At 42.4% G+C, this 19,738-nt stretch overlaps 1 protein-coding gene across 4 annotated transcripts in view; it reads right to left on the bottom strand.

The window, feature by feature from the left end:
• Positions 1-8,300: 8,300 nt before the first annotated feature.
• Positions 8,301-19,738, bottom strand: part of LOC140135199 (nicotinamide N-methyltransferase-like) — an 81,083-nt gene continuing 69,645 nt past the window's right edge. For all 4 annotated transcript variants that reach the window (XM_072156353.1, XM_072156355.1, XM_072156351.1 and 1 more), the window contains one exon: positions 8,301-9,060. In XM_072156353.1, coding sequence (XP_072012454.1) covers positions 8,637-9,060 — 424 coding nt within the window. In that variant the 3' untranslated portion in view covers positions 8,301-8,636. The remainder of the gene's footprint in view (positions 9,061-19,738) is intronic.

Here is a 19,738-nt window from a genome sequence, read left to right as displayed (position 1 = left end):
GGGTAACGGAATACCAGCAAGAAGAGTCATTGTACAGCAGTGCTTCATGACTTGTGGCTGAAACACAGAAGTTGATACACTGGGGCACATTTACTTAGAAAGACGGAAACTTCACTAAAAGTGCTTTTTCCGTGTATAATGTTTGGTGCGACACATTCATTAAGAATGTGTGCCAGAAATAATGCATTTGTCGCTTTCCCGGACTGGCCCGACAGAGTTCAGCAACTGTTTTGTGGTGCACCTTAAACATAGGGCGTGCAACACAATTTGCAAGTTAAATGTGCGCTCTATCTAACTCAGTTAAATGTAGCGCAGGATCACCCCCTATTGGGGCCTATCAGTACATGCCACACACCCTGGCACCTACTTGCATCAGAGGAACTTAGAGCAGGCAGAGACGGAACATGTCCTCTCCCTGCTGCACAAGCTCTATCACCACCACCAGCAGCACCACGGCTACATCCCTGTCCCTTAATTCCTGCTTTCCTCATTTTAATAGATCTGTAATTCCAAACAATACTTTGACAGCAACTTTACAATCAATGTATTACTGGATGCAACAAGACTTTAGAACTAGGTAGGAAAGCACAATTTTCAGTGACAGCTAGACTTCTGGACTAGGTATTTATGTGCACTACAATTTCAATCAAGGTAAACGCAGCACTTCCTTTTAAAATCTTTTTTTCTTCTTTATTGATGACAAAATTTAAAACATGATAGGCAGGATAAGATTACAGCTGACGCGTTTCGAGCTATTACAGCTCTTAGTCATAGCATGTAAATGTACAAAATGTTTCAGAATTTAAAGGAAGAATCCACCAATCAAAAACATGAGGGGTGTGTACAAGCCAAGCATCACAATACGTTACAGCTGGTGCTGTCTGAATGGATCGCATGTATTGCAGTGTTATACACATCCACATCAAATCAAAACATCATAATATTTCAAGGCAAGAAGAAAACATTAATCTTAGATAATAAATCTGTAAATAACAACTGATATTTGAGAAAATTCTAAGTTATTAGATCTGGGAACAAAGACATGTTGGATACAGGTGCAAATCAATTCATGGTGATACTCCAGAATCACTGTAAACATTCTCTGTAAACATGGAAAAAGTTAACTACATTGCATCCCTACATAGCCAATAGGCCTAAATCTATAAATGATGACTCATTAGAAAAGGAGATATGAACGATAGAACCATGAATGACAGCTGCCAATAAGACACTTTCAATGTTGTGAGATTTGAAAACAAAAATATGCAACTAAAATCATGATGATGTTTTTAGAGTTTCAATAAACATTCAATATGAGTATTCTTCGTGAACGTAGAAAATTTCTAAAAAGAGAAAAAAGCTACCTCACCGTAAACATTTTTGACTGTAAACATGTAGAGGTTTGTTGTATTGTGTTTCTATAAACAATCTCTTTAACACATGTGGAAATTTACTCCATTATTACGGAATGTTCTTCGTGAATAGAGAGAAAATGCTAACTGTCCGTGGACATTCTCTATAAACATACAATCTAAACCTTCACTTTATAAACAAAAGTATGCAGTTACAATCATAATGGTATTTGAGAATCTCTATAAACATTCCCTGTGGGTATTATTTAGAATGTAGAGGGATTGACTACATCTTCGTAAACATACTCTGTGAACATTCACTATAAAACATAGGAAAGTTTGTTATATTAAATTTCTATGAACAATCACTGTAAGCATAGGGGAATTAACTCCATTTTACATGAAATTCTTCGTGACCGTAGAGAAATTGACCACATCTCCGTAAACAATCACTGTAAACATTGTACTGTAAACATAAGACGATTTGCTATATTGTATCTCTGTAAACAATCTTTATAAACATTGTACTGTAAACATAAGACGATTTGCTATATTGTATCTCTGTAAACAATCTTTATAAACATAGGGGAATTTGCTACATGTTATCTCTATATGAACGACAAACTTAGGTCCATAAATGGAAATTCATTTGAAATAGAGAATATCCATGTATGAATCTGGATGTCTGTGACCCTTTATAGGTAAGGAAAGTTGGATGTCATTCCATGGATCGATGTGAAGAAGTATATGTAAAATCAACAACGTTCTGTAAATCAATACAAAAACAGATATCCCATTAATAAAAATATGATAAATCTGTTCTGAAGTTTAGACCTTGTGGTGCTCTCGTGCCCAACTTAAAAATCCAGAACACTTCTCTCTGTAGTAATAATTTTCTCCTATCACCTCCTCTTAAAGGAGAGTGTACCTTTTCGAATCCAAAAAAACGAAAAGAAGATAAATCTCCTTTGTGTATGTTGACAAAATGTCTGGACGCCCCTGACATGTTTTTTTGGAAATCTTTAGTGCTGTCTCGTAAATGTTCCGCAATTCTAACTTTTAATTTGCGTGTGGTAGAACCTACATACATGATGTTGCAAAATATGCACTCTATGATGTAAACAATATAAGTGGAATCACAATTGATGAAAGACTTAATGGGAAATTTCTCCTTTCTATCAAAAGAAAAAAAATGATCATTGCATTTGGCACATGTGCACATATTGCATCTTGTTGTACCGCATCGGAAAAAACCTAAAATGTTGAGCCAGGAAGTTTTTTTCGGCTGTATGTTGGTGTAAAGACTTGGGGAAAGGATAGCACCCAAGGATTGTCCTTTTCTAGATACAAAATTGCATCCGTCTTTTAAGATGACATCCAATTTATCATCCTGATATAAAATGGGTAAATTTTTTTTGACAATGTTAACAATTTGTGGAAAATCCAAACTAAATTGGGTGGAAAAAGTTATTTTAGACTTTTCAAAGTGGGCTCTAGATGTTTTTTGAGTAGATAAGAGAATGTCACGATCTTTCTTATTGGCAATTTCAAAACCTCTGTCTATCATCCATTTGGGATAGTCCCGAGAGGCTAATCTCTGACGTAATGCATTGGCCTGTTGGAGAAACTCCCCTTGGTCAGTGCATGCCCTTTTGAGTCTAGTAAATTCTCCTGCCGGAATAGACTTGATGGTATGTGTAGGGTGATTACTCGATGCATTTAAAATTGTATTTCCTGCTGAGGGTTTTCTATATAGGCTAGTGCCAACTTTGCCTTCTAACGGGTAACCCTTCAAGAGTAAATCAAGAAAGGGTACTTCAACCTCATCCACGTTAAAAGTGAAACTGAGATTAACATTGTTATGATTGAGGTATTTGGCAAAGTCTGGCACGGACGGCACACCTCCAGACCACACAATGAGTATGTCGTCGATGTACCGCCCGTACCAGACAATGCTATCCCTGTAGATATTGTGATGGGAGTAAATGAACTCCTCTTCCCACCATGACATAAAGAGGTTCGCCAATGACGGTGAAAATCGAGCCCCCATTGGCGAACCTCTGGTCTGCAAATGGAAAGTTTCATCAAAAGAAAAATAGTTGTGAGAGAGAAGAAATTTGGTGGCATCTATGATGTATTCGCATAATTCCTCTGAATAATGGCTAGATCTATATAAATGATGGGCCAGCGCAATAATGGCTAGGTCATGAGGTATAGAACTATACAAGGAGCTAACATCACAAGTAACCCACACATACTGTTTTTTCCAGGAGAAATTCTCAAAAACTCTCAAAACCTCTTTGCTGTCTCTCAGATAGCCTGGAAGAGAAATCACTAAAGGTTGCAATAAGGAATCTATCCATTCACACAATTTCTCATTGATTGATCCGATTCCAGAAATGATCGGTCTTAAAGGGGGGGGGAAGTTCCTTTATGGACTTTCGGCAATCCATGAAAAATTGGTGTGACAGGATTGGTAGGGTACAGATATGTTTGGTGTTTCTCTGGAATTATGCCCAGATTTATACCTTCCTGTATTATGTTTTTAATTTGTTCCAAAAACACAGAAGTGGGATCTATGTCTAATTTTCTGTACGTAAGTGTATCACTGAGTATGTCCATGACCAGAGATCTATAAAGGTCCTTGTCATTTTGATTATTATATAGTCATTATGTCTTAATGTGTTTAGGGCGTGTTGTAGACGGGGGGTCAAGTTGTCGGTTTGACAAGAAAGTACGGTATTGGACAAACTCAATAAATCCCTTTCCACTGTAGATTGAAATTGGTCCATGGCTTGGACTCTGGAATTAATAGGGTAGAATTGTTTGTTAGACACTGGCATAGAAACTGTATGGACACCAACATTTCTCTCACCTAAGTTACTCATGCTGTTAAGGTTGAGCAATACACATTGGTCACCAAACTCTAAATTGTTATATTCATTATTACCACAAGTAACAGATTCACATGGATGGATGGATTCATCCTCAATACAATCAAAAAAATGTCGCTTCACTGTGAGTGCTCTAACAAATCTATTGACATCTAGCAGTGTGTTAAATAAATCAAACCTTCTGGTGGGTACAAAATTGAGACCCTTCTCCAAAACTTTGACCTGATCACTGGAAAAAATACACGCAGACAAATTCAAAAAACTGGTTTCCATGGGACTGGCAAAGGCTTCAGAAGGCATTAATTGTGCCCTTTCTTTTTGCTCCGCGTTGAATAATCCCTGTTCACTGAAGCGGTACCGCCTGTGTCTCTTGCCGCCTCTGCGCCCCCGTTTTTTGAAGAATTGGAGTAAGATTTGGGACTCTTAGGCCCCCGGGATTTGTCCGAATCTCCTATTGAAGTGTCAGAGTCAAATTCAGATGAACTAAAGGAAACCTTGGCATCACGATGTTTCTTGTATTTCCTTTTGTTTTTATTTTTGTTTTTTAGAATAGAGCGTGGGGTCATAGGTTCGGGTCTTCTTTTCGTATAAATGTGGCCAGTCGAATAATCCTCTGAGTTCCTCAGGAATTTTTTCTTTTTGGTTTCCATGATGGTTTGTTCTGTTTCCATAACTTTGGTTTGAATAGTATTCAGATGTTCTTGAATATCCAGTGTATCTAGAGATTTCTCTAGGGATTCAATTTCTGATTTCAAAGAAATTAATTTGGAAGCTTCTTCATGTACAATAAGTTTTATTAAAGAAATGGAGCAGTCCGAAAGTGTCTTGTCCCATTTCTGGAGAAATTCTTCATTGTAGATTGTTGTTGGTCTTTTATTGATACGGAGACCTCGTGGTATCATTTCTCTTTGAAGGTAAGAGTTTAGAGAATTATGGTCCCACCACGTTCTCAGTTCTTGAAGCATTAACTTTTCCAGATTGAAGAGTTTGTTTCTCAAGTCTAAGTCTTGTGCCATATTGTCAGCGTTCACATTGAAAACCTCCGCTAACTTGCGGTTTCTTTCATTAATGGTTTCTTCAGTGATACGGGTTGCTGAGTTTCCACCCGACTCCATAGTGAACGACAATAGGGGTTCTTAGTATGTCAGTCGTATATTAAACTCCTCTGGTTAGATCTTATCATAGGAATGAAAATTCAAAAATGGAGGGGAGCTATTTTCACTGAGAGAACACACTTTTTGGAAGTAGGTAGGAGAACACAATGGGGCACATTTACTAAAGGATGTGCGCCAGTTTTCTGTTAGACTTTGCTTGTGCTTTTAGGTGCAAACTGCATGCACAGGTATTTAAGAATTGTCTGCTCCCCATTTGCACGCCACCATTTTGTAGCGAGGCTGCACTATTTTTCATGGAACACAAAATTCTGCACTGAAGGGGGTGTTCCTGTCTTATGTCGGACCGTGTGCCTGATTTACCATGCAAGGTCTGACAGAAATTTGTCACACACCTTGTGTTAAAGGTGCACCAAAAAAAAGTGGTGCACTCTGTCGGAGCAGTGCAGAGGGCGCCAGATTCATGAACACCGTGCGCCAGAAATCATGAATCTGCCGCACTATGCACTATTCACAGCAAACTGCACATAGTATTGCTGTGACAATATTGTCTGACAACAAGACTTCAGAATTAGGTATTTGTGTGCGCTTTTTGTACTAATTGACCGCACTTTTGCAAAAACCAGGACATTAGGATCTAAAAGAATAGCAGATCCTGCAAGAGGGGCACACCCCAGCATGTTAGTTATTTCAAGATTGAACAAGCTGCCTAATCTTAAAGGATCTGTCTATGAAAACACTTCAATGCTCCTAAATTAAGGAAAAAGGCATAACTTACTCTGCATTGCTTCAAAAGTCCTATCCATCCATTCTTTCTATCAAAGCCAAATGGGAAATAGAGCTTCAGCAGTCCATCTCAGGATGGTTTTGGTGGTTTTGATTACATTGAAAAAATATGTTTTTTTAAATGTTTAGTTGTATTTGCATTTTCAAAACGCAATGCTTGATCTGTTTTATTGAACACATTTGTGTCTCTTGGAATCTGTGTGCCCCTGCTGTTTTTGCATGTGATCGCATGCATTTCAAAACGCATATCAAAAACGCAACCCATTTTTTAAAAAACCAACCACTTTAAAAAACCTGATGGAAAATGCACCTCACAAACGCAGACCTTCAGAAATGCAGTGTAGAAAATGCAAGTAAAGACACTTAATCGAGAATCCTATTTGAAAACCAAAAATGCAATGTAAAAACGCCACAGAAATGCCACGTGTGTCACTGACCTGAGACTCCCAGTGGCAAATTGCACTGCAGCAAATACTAGATCCTATAAGTGTATTAACAAGTTGAATAGTCACTCCATTCCCCTGCTGGCATATGTGCTTAGACTTCTTATGCATTTTTGCGACTTTTCTTAAAAAAAGAATCCCAGACAGGAAGTTGAGCATGAGAAGATTTATTAACGGGACAATGCAACTTTAATGAATCTGATGAGCAGCAGAGATTCAAAAAACAAACATTAAACTGTCCCAAAGAGCTGACCTAATGATAAATAACCTCCCTTGAGTAGAAAGGAATTCAAGATCTTAAATTTAGAACACTAACTTTTTTTGTATTAATGTTAATGTTAGTTTTCAAAAGTGTTTCTCCGTCTAAATATACACAGCTCTAAAACACTAAAATACCACATCCTAGGTCTCAATAAATTAATTATTCCCATTGTAATTATTAATAACGTAGTAAAATAATACAAAAATGATCAATGAAAACCGAAATTCAGAGGTCTGGATTAGGAATGATACTCAAAACCAAATGGAAAGAATAAATTTCAGGCTGATCCAACTTCAGTGGAAATGCCTCAAGAGAGTCTGGTGCAACATGGCATTGGTGTGTGGAATGAGACAAGATGTCCCAAATGTGATCAATTTGATTCAGGTCATTTCACATGTGCTCAGTGTAAACCTCCATATGTTACCTCCAGCACAGGGGGCAATGTTAAATCCTGGTGTTCCCTGGCAAATGCCAATCACCCTGCATGGTGTTGGGCTGTAAGTACAACACTAAGCCTCATGCCACCCTCATAGAGTCTGTTTCTGACACTTTCAGCAGACACTAAAATACTAATGGACTGTGGGATGTCAATTTGCAGAGCTCTTGCACTGCTCCACTTGTTCTGCCTTGCACAAAGGATACCCAAGGCATCCTACGATTGGGTTCACGCCCTCCTACAGCCCCCTCCACGTCTCCTGGTCTACTAGACTGTCTTCTAGTAAATGTATATTAAAGTTTTTATGTCTGAGACAAAAATCTGTGAGTTAAAGTGAAAAGAGGTTAGTCACGTTTAACCTACTGTGTGTGATGAAACTATCCTATGAGCTAAAGTGAATAAAGCTTAAAGAGGACATGTCACCAGATTTTACTTCCCTGACTAACAATGCCTGCTGAAAAAGGGTTACAATTCCTCCATATATCACCTAAAATTAGCTGCCAGTGAGTCACTGTACCTTAATTGAGATGAGAAGAGTCAGAGATACTAGTTTAAAAACCAGCTCTGTGTCTCTTCAAATCACTGCCTTGCCCTCTTGTACTTAGGGACCGTCTGCTAATATTCAACTACAGACATATAAAGCTCTATGTACAGATGGGAAATATTGTGTCACTTTTTTTACACGGTGCCTTGTGTTACGTTCATGACATGTGACTATTGACATCATCGCAGGTCCTTCGGCCGTCTAAGAATAGCAAACTGTACACCATGTATGTGGTTACAGCAACCATGGAGGCTGTTGTGACTTCATGTGGTCAGATACATGCATGGGGTACAGTTTGCTATTATGAAGAGGCTAAAGGACCTGAGATGATGTCACACTGGTCATGAACTATGACCAGTAAGGAGGCATAAGGCATGGGGAGGATTTCTGTGGATGTAAGCAAAAGAATTTTTAACTAAAAGAAGGGTGTCAGTCAGTTATTATGGCTCTATAGGAACTTGTCACTGGCTGTATATGTGCAAATGTGGTGATAGGTTCCCTTTAAAATGATAAGTATATGCTTCTTCTTTTTCTTTTCTTTTTTTTTTTAAATATAAGTAAAAATATAACTGGATCAACTATGATGTAACAGCAAATTTCACTCTTGAATTGCAAAAAAATGTATAGCATGCTCTATTGTAAATATTACTTAAAAGTTTGTGCGTAATGTATGATATTTACCTATCAACTACTTTATATTGGAGCATTCTATTGAAGATATGGATTGAGTAATCTTTAAAAATGCACAAAATATATTTAATGAAAGGATTATCTACAATCTTAACAAAGGATATCTATAACTTGGACCTACTTCTCCTTGTGAGCTGCAATGAATATGAGGGCCTTATAATCCATGAAATCACTCACATTTGTTCTCTTTTTAACCTCACAGCGATCAATAACAAAACCTTCTCCAACTAGAGATTTCCTGGCAAAATCCTCATCATATGTGAGAATATGGAACTTATCTTTACCAACTGTCAAATATGTTGCATCCAAAACCCCTATTAATATTAAGTGTCCTCCAGGTTTTAGTAACTTTGAGAACTTCCTGAGATATCTGATGTAATCATTTTGGTCTTTGCTGATATAATCTAGAAGAACAGCAGTGATGATACAATCAGCCAGTGGTAAATCTATTGGCTCTGTCATATTTTCTTTCTCAAGGTCACATTTCACAACATGTTGCAGTGCGGATCTCACTTTGCCTTCTTTATCTTCTAACTGGTCACTGAAAGAAATGAAAAATAAACTAAGAAAGTTAATGTTTCCAAGTCAACAATAATAGGAGAGCATCAGTCTGTAGCAGGAACATAACAATAGTGATTAGCGAGGGTGGGGTGGTCCTCACCTATCAGCGTTTAATATCTGCCCCTTGATTCCTGCAGACAACGGAGGGCACTAGACACATTGCTTAAGCCAGATGAAGGACAAGAGTAGTGTGCTCCTGGCTCATATCCATACCAGCTTTCTATTTCTAGACCTCAGTAGTGGAGGGAGGCAGGCAGGAGCGGCGTGAAGTGGGTGCAAACTGGGCAACTTAATTGGGTCCCCTTGCTGGTATTACCTCACTCTAAACTTCTTTCTGTGGTATCAAACACTCAACAGATTCATACATTAAACAGTTGCTGGAGCTTCATCCCAAGCTACTGCCCCTACCACGCCAGGCTCTTCTTGCACAGAAAATTGTGAATAGACAGGACAGAAGGAGGAGGAGGAGCTAAGCTATTTAGTGCTCACTGCTCTCTTCTGATACTGGCCCCTTCTGTTTGTAAGTATATTTATGTAAAGTGTAAACAGCCATGGCCAAAAGTTTTGAAAATGATACCTGCATCAGGTTTTATAATGGCAATTTGCATATACTCCAGAATGTTATAAAGACTGATCAGCTTAACAGCAATTAATTGCAAAGTCAACCTTTGCCTATAAAAGGCTCCAGGGCGCCCAAAAAGGACCAGCAAGCGCCAGGACGTCTCTTAAAAGTGTTTCAGCTTCGGGCTACCAGAAGTGCAGAGCTTGCTCAGGAATGGCAGCAGGCAGGTGTGAATGCATCTGCACGCACTGTGAGGCGGAGACTCTTGGAGCAAGACCTGGTGTCAAGGAGGGCAGCAAAGAAGCCACTTCTCTCCAGAAAAAACATCAGGGACAGATTGATATTCTGCAAAAGGTACAGGCAGTGGACTGCTGAGGACTAGGGTAAAGTCATTTTCTCTGATGAATCCCCTTTCCAATTGTTTGGAACATCTGGAAAACAGCTTGTACGGAGAAGACAAGGTGACCGATACCACCAGTCTTGTATCATGCCAACTGTAAAGCATCCTGCAACCATTCATGTGTGTGGTTGCTTCTCAGCCAAGGGAATCGGCTCTCTCATAGTCTTGCCTAAAAACACATCCATTAATAAAGAATGGTGGCAGAATGTCCTCCAAGAGCAACTTCTCCCAACCGCAGAGCAGTTTGGTGATCAACAATGCCTTTTCCAGCATGATGGAGCACCTTGCCATAAAGCAAAGGTAATAACCAAATGGCTCAGGGAACAAAACATAGAGATTTCGGGTCCATGGCCTGGAAACTCCCCAGATTGTGGTCAATCATCAAGAGACGGGTGGACAAACAAAAACCAACAAATTGTGGCAAAATGCAGCACTGATTGTGCAAGAATGGACTGCTATCAGTCAGGATTTGGTCTAGAAGTTGATTGAGAGCATGCCAGGGAGAATTGCAGAGGTCCTGAAGAAGAAGGGTCAACACTACAAATATTGACTTGCTGCATTAACTCATTCTAACTGTCAATAAAAGCTTTTGTTACTCATAATATGATTGCATCTGACAAAAAACAAATAAAAACCAGAGTGCAACAGATCATTTGAAAATATAAAATTTGTGTCATTCTCAAGACTTTTGGCCATGGCTGTATATTGTGTATGTACATGTAAACATTAGAAGCAATGTGTCTACTTTTTGTGTTCATGTGTATATTATGTGTACTATATGTGTTCATCTTTATATTCTCTGCACAGGTTGTTAACCTGTTTACGCACTGTGTTGCAGTGTTTACGCAGTGACTTAACACTCAGCATACGACGCAGAGCTGATGACGAGATCGGAGCCGGGACGGCATCGGGATAGGATACACGGGGTGCTGGCTGTAACTAACAGCCAACACCCCAGTGTAACACCCGCCATCAGAGTGGGCTCCAATCCTGGGTGTTGAACCCCCTAAATTCTGCAGTCAGCGTGACTGCGGCATTTAAACTGCCTTTTGGGGTCTTTTCCCCACGATCGTCCCCCCCCCCTGTTTCGTCTTCTGGGGGTGCCGATCGTTCCTATGGCAGCCCTGAGGCAAGATCAGGACCGCAGGGCTGTCTGCAGGCAGTGCCTGTAAGAGGATGTCTGTGACGTGCATGCCTATGCATGTGCAAAGGCTGACAAAGCTAATACCCTGCAATACATCTGTATTGCAAAGTATTATCACAAACTAGCAATCAGATGATTGCTTGTCCCATGGTAGAAGAAATTAAAAAATTAAAAAAAGGGTCATTCAATAAAAAAATAAAGTAAATTAATAAAACTGGCCCCGAAACATATAACGAACAAAAAGTTTAAATCATAAAACAAACCCCACATATATAGCATCACCGCGTCCATAACAACCCGTAGAATAAAAGTAAATAATTATTGAACCCGCATGATAAACGCCGTAAAAAAAACTTAAAAACCTGCCAAATTTTTTTTACCCATTTAATCCCACAAAAAATGCAATAAGAAGTGATAAAAAAAAACATATGTACTCCACAATGATACTGGTACTGATACTGTTCCAAAGTACAACATGTCCTGCAAAAAGCAAACCATCAACCAGCTCCATAGCCAAAAAGTAAAAAAGTTATGCCACTCGGAAGACGGCGATGCAAAATTGATAGATTTTTCCCCACATTAGGGCTTTATTGGCAAATTTAGTACAACATAAGAAAAATGTATTGAAGTATGGTGTCCCCATAATAGTATTGACCCATAGAATAAATATAACATAATTGTTAGGCTATATGGTGAACCAAAAAAAAAAAATAATTAAAAAAAAAAGTACTCTTGCCCTCAAAATAAAAATCATAAATTTTTAACAATAGGAGATACCAAACCCAAAATGGTAACACTCAAAAATGCATTTCACCCCACAAAAAAATGTCATTCCAATAATGAAAAAGTTAAAATTTTAAAGCCTACAAAAGGAGCCAATGAGAAAACTAAAATTCTCACACCCTCAAGGCCCTCCTTTTCTTCTGAGCCTCGCTGTGCGTCCATAAAAGTAGAGGCCACATGTGGGAGGTCTTTGTACTTAGAAGAAATTGTATAACAAATTTTAAGATGAGTTTTCTCTTTATTTGATTATTATTATTGATTATATAGGTGGGGGGGGGGTTTAAAGTTAAATATTTAGAATTTCATTCAAAACAGTATTTAATAATAGTCAGTCAAAATAGTCAGTCAATTCTGAAAATAAGGAAAAGCGATATTCAATTTGTAAGCCTCATGACATCAAAATAAATTATCTAGACATTTCAAAAATTATGAAAATGTAAAGTAGACATATGGGAAATTTTTTTCAGCAACTTATTTAGGTGGTAAATATATGGGCCTGAAGACGCGATGATTTTGAATTTCAAAAAAGGCAAACTTTTCAAAAATTTATTTATTTTTTTTTAAACCAAAACTTATCAGTAGAGATGAGCGAGCACTAAAATGCTCGGGTACTCGTTATTCGAGACGAACTTTTCCCGATGCTCGAGTGTTCGTCTCGAATAACGAGCCCCATTGAAGTCAATGGGAGACTCGAGCATTTTTCAAGGGGACCAAGGCTCTGCACAGGGAAGCTTGGCCAAACACCTGGGAACCTCAGAAAAGGATGGAAACACCACGGAAATGGACAGGAAACAGCAGGGGCAGCATGCATGGATGCCTCTGAGGCTGCTTAATCGCACCATTATGCCAAAATTATGGGCAACAGCATGGCCATGACAGAGTGACCGAATGAGGCTAGATAGCATCTAAAACATCCAATAATTGACCCTGACACTATAGGGGACGGCATGCAGAGGCAGCGGCAGCAGCGGCAGGCTAGAGAGTGGCATGGCGACATACCCTAAATGGACTCAGGCTTCAAACCAATGGGTGGCAGAGAGGAACCAAAGGAGGTGAGCAAGAAGCGCTCAAATAATATCGGTACATGATAAAAGTTTGCCAGTATATTTTGTGGATTACACAGCAGGGTGGCGACAAAGTTAACATGGAAGCCATGAAAACAACCCAAAATTCTGCCTGACACAGCTCGTTTGATAAGGGGGCCATGTATGGAGGCAGTGAACGAGTAGTAGATTAAAGGTGCTGCAGTTAAAACTATGTTAGTTGGATCTTGGCATGGAGCTGGCGCTCCGCTGCCAGGCGAGCTTTCGCCAATCCAAGCCCGTGTCTCTAGGCTACTCCCCAAACAGCACTTCTAAGAACCTTTTGTATAAGATCAAGTGTAGTAGCGTTCTTATAAGTTTAGGATATGGCGGGTGAGGGGAATGTAAACAGATGCGCAAGAAGCGCTGAAATAATATTGGTAAATGATAAAAGTTTGCCAGTATATTTTGTGGATAACACAGCTGGGTGGCGACAAAGTTAACAACTTTGATGTGGAATCCATGAAAACAACCCAAATTTCTGCCTGACACACCTCGTTTGATAAAGGGACGATGTATGGAGGCAGCTATATGGACAACTTTTGGAGGTAGCAATGGAGACAACGTGTGGAGGCTGCTATGGAGACAATTTAATTTGGATAGTGCCTGTATGTGGCAGTCCAAAAAAGTTTTCAAACCAGAGGAGCAGGTAGGTGGCCCTCCAGAAAAATTGAATAGATTGAGTGCCTGTATGTGGCACTCCCAAAAATTGTTTAAAACAGAGGACCGGGTCGGTGGCCCTCCAGAAAAATTAAATGCATAAAGTACTATAGCTAGAGCCAGTGGGCCCTGTCAAAAAATAGCCAGTTTCCTCTGCTTTACTGTACAAAGAGGAGGAGAAGGAGGAAAATGAGGAGGAGGAGGAGTGGATAAATTATTCAGGTTGAGCTTCCTTCACCTGGTGGAGATTGGAAATTATGAGAAATCCAGGCTTTATTCATCTTAATAAGCGTCAGCCTGTCAGCGCTGTCAGTCAACAGGCGTGTACGCTTATCGGTGATGATGCCACCAGCTGCACTGAAAACCCGCTCGGACAAGACGCTAGCGGCAGGGCAGGCAAGAACCTCCAAGCGTACAGCGCCAGTTCGTGCCACATGTCCAGCTTTGAAACCCAGTAGTTGTAGGGAGCTGTGTGATCATTTAGGACGATGGTATGGTCAGCTACGTACTCCCTCACCATCTTTCTGTAAAGATCAGCCCTACTCTGCCGAGACTGGGGACAGGTGACAGTGTCTTGCTGGGGTGACATAAAGCTGGCAAAAGCCTTGTAAAGCGTACCCTTGCCAGTGCTGGACAAGCTGCCTGCTCGCCTACTCTCCCTCGCTACTTGTCCCGCAGAACTACGCACTCTGCCGCTAGCGCTGTCAGAAGGGAAATACTGTTTCAGCTTGTGCACCAGGGCCTGCTGGTATTCATACATTCTCACACTCCTTTCCTCTACAGGGATGAGAGTGGAAAGATTTTGCTTGTACCGTGGGTCCAGGAGAGTGAACACCCAGTAATCGGTGCTGGAATAAATTCTTTGAACGCGAGGGTCACGGGATAGGCAGCCTAGCATGAAATCTGCCATATGCGCCAGAGTACCAACGCGTAAGAATTCACTCCCCTCACTGGCCTGACTGTCCATTTCCTCCTCCTCCAACTCCTCCAACTCCTCTTCTTCTGCCCATACACGCTGAACAGTGAAGGACTCAGCAATGGTCCCCTCTTGTGTCTCGCCAACATTCTCCTCCTCTTCCTCCTCCACCTCCACCTCCTCCGATATGTGCTGAGAAACAGAGCTAAGGGTGCTTTGGCTATCAACAAGGGAATCTTCTTCCCCCGTCTCTTGTGACGAGCGCAAAGCTTCCGAATTCATGCTGACCAGAGAGTTTTTCAACAGGCCAAGCAGCGGGATGGTGAGGCTGATGATGGCGGCATCGCCACTGACCATCTGTGTTGACTCCTCAAAGTTACTCAGCACCTGACAGATATCAGACATCCACGTCCACTCCTCATTGTAGACTTGAGGAAGCTGACTGACCTGACTACCAGTTCTGGTGGAAGTTGACATCTGGCAGTCTACAATCGCTCGGCGCTGCTGGTAAACTCTGGATAACATGGTCAGTGTTGAATTCCACCTCGTGGGCACGTCGCACAACAGTCGGTGAGCGGGCAGTTGGAGGCGGTGCTGCGCTGCCCTGAGAGTGGCAGCATCTGTGCTGGACTTCCTGAAATGCGCACAGATGCGGCACACCTTCGTGAGCAAATCAGACAGATTGAGGTATGTCTTGAGGAAACGCTGAACTATCAGATTTAACACATGGGCCAGGCATGGCACATGTGTCAGTCTGCCGAGTTGCAGAGCCGCCACCAGGTTACGGCCGTTGTCACACACAACCATGCCTGGCTTCAGGTTCAGCGGTGCCAGCCACAGATCAGTCTGCGCCGTGATGCCCTGTAATAGTTCTTGGGCGGTGTGCCTTTTATCGCCTAGGCTCAGCAGTTTGAGCACCGCCTGCTGTCGCTTAGCGACGGCACTGCTGCTGTGCCTAGAGCTAGCGACTGATGGCGCCATGCCCACGGATGGTAGTTCGGAGGAGGAGGTGGAGGAGGGGTGGGAGGAGGAGGAGGCATAGTAGGCCTGAAACACCTGGACCGAGGTAGGCCCCGCAATCCTCGGCGTCGGCAGTATATGACCAGCCGCAGGGTCAGACTCGGTCCCAGCCTAGTTACCCAAGTTAACCCAATGTGCCGTCAGCGATATATAGTGGCCCTGCCCGGCAGCACTCGTCCACGTGTCCGTGGTCAGGTGGACCTTGTCAGAAACGGCGTTGGTCAGGGCACGGATGATGTTGTCTGACACGTGCTGGTGCAGGGCTGGGACGGCACATCGGGAAAAGTAGTGGCGGCTGGGGACCAAATACCGAGGGGCGGCCGCCGCCATGAGGTTGCGAAAGGCCTCGGTCTCTACTAGCCTATAGGGCAGCATCTCCAGGCTAAGCAATCTGGAGATGTGGACATTAAGGGCTTGGGCGTGCGGGTGGGTTGCACTATATTTGCGTTTCCGCTCCAGCGTCTGGGGTATGGAGAGCTGAACGCTGGTGGATGCTGTGGAGGATCGTGGAGGCGACGATGGGGTTTTTGTGGCAGGGTCCTGGGCAGGGGGCTGACTATCAGCTGACACAGGGGAAGGAGCAGTGGTGTGCACGGCCGGAGGTGAACGGGCTTGTTGCCACTGAGTGGGGTGTTTAGCATTCATATGCCTGCGCATACTGGTGGTAGTTAAGCTATTAGTGGTGGAACCCCTGCTGATCCTGGTTTGGCAAATGTTGCACACCACAGTCCGTCGGTCATCCGGTGTTTCCTTAAAGAACCTCCAGACTTCTGAAAATCTAGCCCTCGCCGCTGGAGCCCTCGCCACGGGAGCTTCACTAGTTGACACATTTGGTGCTGATGCACCAGCTCTGGCCCTGCCTCTCCGTCTGGCCCCACCACTGCCTCTTCCAACCTGTTCTGGTCGAGGACTCTCCTCCGTCTCAGAAGCACTGTGTTCACCCGGCCTATCAACCCAGCTTGGGTCTGTCACCTCATCATCCTCCGATCCCTCAGTCTGCTCCCCCCTCGGACTTCCTGCCCTGACAACAACTTCCCCACTGTCTGACAACCGTGTCTCCTCATCGTCGGACACCTCTTTACACACTTCTTCCACTACGTCAAGAAGGTCATCATCACCCACAGACTGACTGGTGGAAAACCTGGGCATCGGAAAATTGCTCAGCAGCAACCGGACAAGTGGTTTGTGAGTGTGGGAAGGGTCCAGAAAACAGTTCCTCAGAGTATGCCGGTTCAAATGCCAAATTTTCCTGGGAGGGGGCAGACTGGGGGGGAGGAGGCTGAGGTGCAGGAGCTGGAGGAGTGGCGATTTCGGTGACATGGGTGGACTGCGTGGAAGACTGACTGGTGGACAAATTGCTCGAAGCATTGTCGGCAATCCACAACATCACCTGTTCGCACTGTTCTGGCCTCAACAGTGCTCTACCACGAGTCCCAGTAACTTCAGACATGAACCTAGGGAGTGTAGCTCTGCGGCGTTCCCCTGCTCCCTCATCAGCAGGTGGTGTCTCACCCCGCCCAGGACCACGGCCTCTGACCCCTGCAGTAGTTGGACGCCCACGTCCCCGCCCTCGTCCTCTACCCCTAGCCCTCGGGTTAAACATTTTGAAAATGAGAGTTATAACTTTAATTTTTTTTTTACTTTTTTTTGTGTTTTTTGGTTTTTTTTGTGTTTTTTAGTTTTTAAAACCAAACGATGCTATCCTATTGCTATGGCTATTTTCTAGCCAAGTATGAAAGCACACTACTATGCCAGATGAGATGACGCTGAGTTATTAAAAAAATAAACGTAAAATAAAAAAGGAAATGGCAGACTGTGCCTAATTGAAATCCAACCCCTAATAAATTTTCCCACTTCGGTCTTTGCGATGGATATGTGCGTCACTAAGCGCTAAACACAGCGGTCGCAAGTCTCACTACAAATTGCTCACAATTTGCTAGTAGATGCACTGCAGCAAGTACAGCCACCAGCAGATCAACCAGAAATCAAATATATATAACGCTACTGTAGGCGTAAGTAAGCCGTTTGGATTCTCCTATGGCTATTTTCTAGCTAAGTTTGAAAGCACACTACTATGCAAGATGAGATGACGCTGAGTTATGAAAAAAATAAACGTAAAATAAAAAGTAAATGGCAGACTGTGCCTAATTGAAATCAAACCCCTAATAAATTTTCCCACTTTGGTGTTTGAGGTGGATATGTGTGTCACTAAGAGCTAAACACAACGGTAGCAAGTTCCCCTGCAAATTCCTCACAATATGGTACTAGCTGCAAATAAAAAAAAAAAAAAGTATAACGTTATTGTAGCCCTAAGAAGGGCTGTTGGGTTCTTGTAGAATCACTCCTGCCTAACAGTAAGCTAATAGAACACCCTAACGCTTTCCCTGACCAGCAGCAGCTCTCTCCCTAGCGGCATCCAGACAGAGAATGATCCGAGCAGCGGCTAGTCTATCCCAGGGTCACCTGATCTGGCCAGCCAACCACTGCTATCGACGTGTAAGGGTACCACGTCATGCTGGGTGGAGTGCAGAGTCTCCTGGCATGTGATTGGCTCTGTTTCTGGCCGCCAAAAAGCAAAAACATGTGAGGAAAAGAAAACAATCTCAGAATTGCTATGATAAGTAACACTGTTAAAAAGATATAGACATATAAAGCAAAGCATGTCACAATACAAAAATGGGGCTGAGCATTAAGCTACAAAATGGCTTTGTCGTTAAGGAATCCATAAGGAATTTGTCCCGTAAGTGCAGCTTCATGTGGGGTTCCCAGGAGCCCTGGGCCCTGGCACTTGCCCGGGTATGCCCAGTGAAGGTGCTGGCCCTGTATGTGGATATAATGGTCCATATTTAGCAAAAACTGAAAACTGCACTATGTGCAGTTTCCCTGTGTGGTGTGCAGGGTGTGCCAGATTCTTGAATTTTGATGCATGGTCTTCATTAATCTGGCGCCCTCTGCACTGCTCTGGAAATGTGCACCATTTTTTTTTTGCACTTTGTTCATGCTCTACAATTATGGTGCATGTCAGACAGAATGGTGGTGCACGATCTGACTAAGCAGTAATACGCCACTTTTGGTGCACATTTTTTCTGTCGGACACAGTGCATATGCAACACAAAACTGGTGCAGACACTTTATAAATACATGTGCAAGCAGTTTGCACGTTGTTTCTAGTGCAAAGTCAGAGAGAAAACAGGTGCAAACATGGCCCGATGGGGTACATTTAGTGAAGGCTGTGCGCCAGTTTTCTGTTGGACTTTGCACATTCTTTTAGGTGCAAACTGCCTACACAGGTATTTAAGAAGTGCCTGCACCACAATTGTGTCAAAGCGATGGTTTTGTGGTGCAGCCTAACTAGGCATCATGCAATACAAATTAGGAGGCGTTCCGGTGCTCAATCGGACCGTGCGCCAGATTTTTTATGCAAAGTCTAACAGAATTTTGTCACACGCCCTATGTTAAAGGTGCACCACAAAAAAGGTTTCTTAGGGAGGCTGTATATAGTTATTATAGGGAGGCTGTATAAAGTTGTTATAGGGGGACTGCATATAGTTATTATAGGGGGTATATATAGTTATAGGGGTACTGCATAGTTATTATAGGTGGTGTATATAGTTATTGTAGGGGTACTGTATATAGTTATAGGGCGACTGTATATAGTTATAGGGAGGCTGTATATAGTTATTATAGGGGAACTGTATATAGCTAATGCTGTTGAGCTATACATAGTGATTACTGGGGGGGCTGTATATAGTGATTGCTGGGGGAGCTGTATATAGTAATGCCTGAGGGAGCTGTATATAGTGATGCCTGTGGAAGCTGTATATAGTGATTGCTGGGGGAGCTGTATATAGTGATTGCTGAGGGAGCTGTATACAGTGATTGCTGGGGGAGCTGTATATAGCGATTGCTGGGGGAGCTGTATATAGTGATTGCTGGGGGAGCTGTATAAAGTGATTTCCTGGGGGAGCTGTATATAGTGATTGCTGGGGGAGCTGTATATAGTGAATATTGGGGGGCTGCATAAAGTTATTACTGGGGAGTGGTATATAGTGATTGCTGTTCCCTGTCTGGACTCCATTCAATGGGGGCCC

Source organism: Engystomops pustulosus, chromosome 6, assembly GCF_040894005.1.
Source record: "Engystomops pustulosus chromosome 6, aEngPut4.maternal, whole genome shotgun sequence".
NCBI lineage: Eukaryota > Metazoa > Chordata > Amphibia > Anura > Leptodactylidae > Engystomops > Engystomops pustulosus.
The sequence above is the reverse complement of the archived record's forward strand: the minus strand, read 5'-3'. Positions and strand labels throughout refer to the sequence as shown.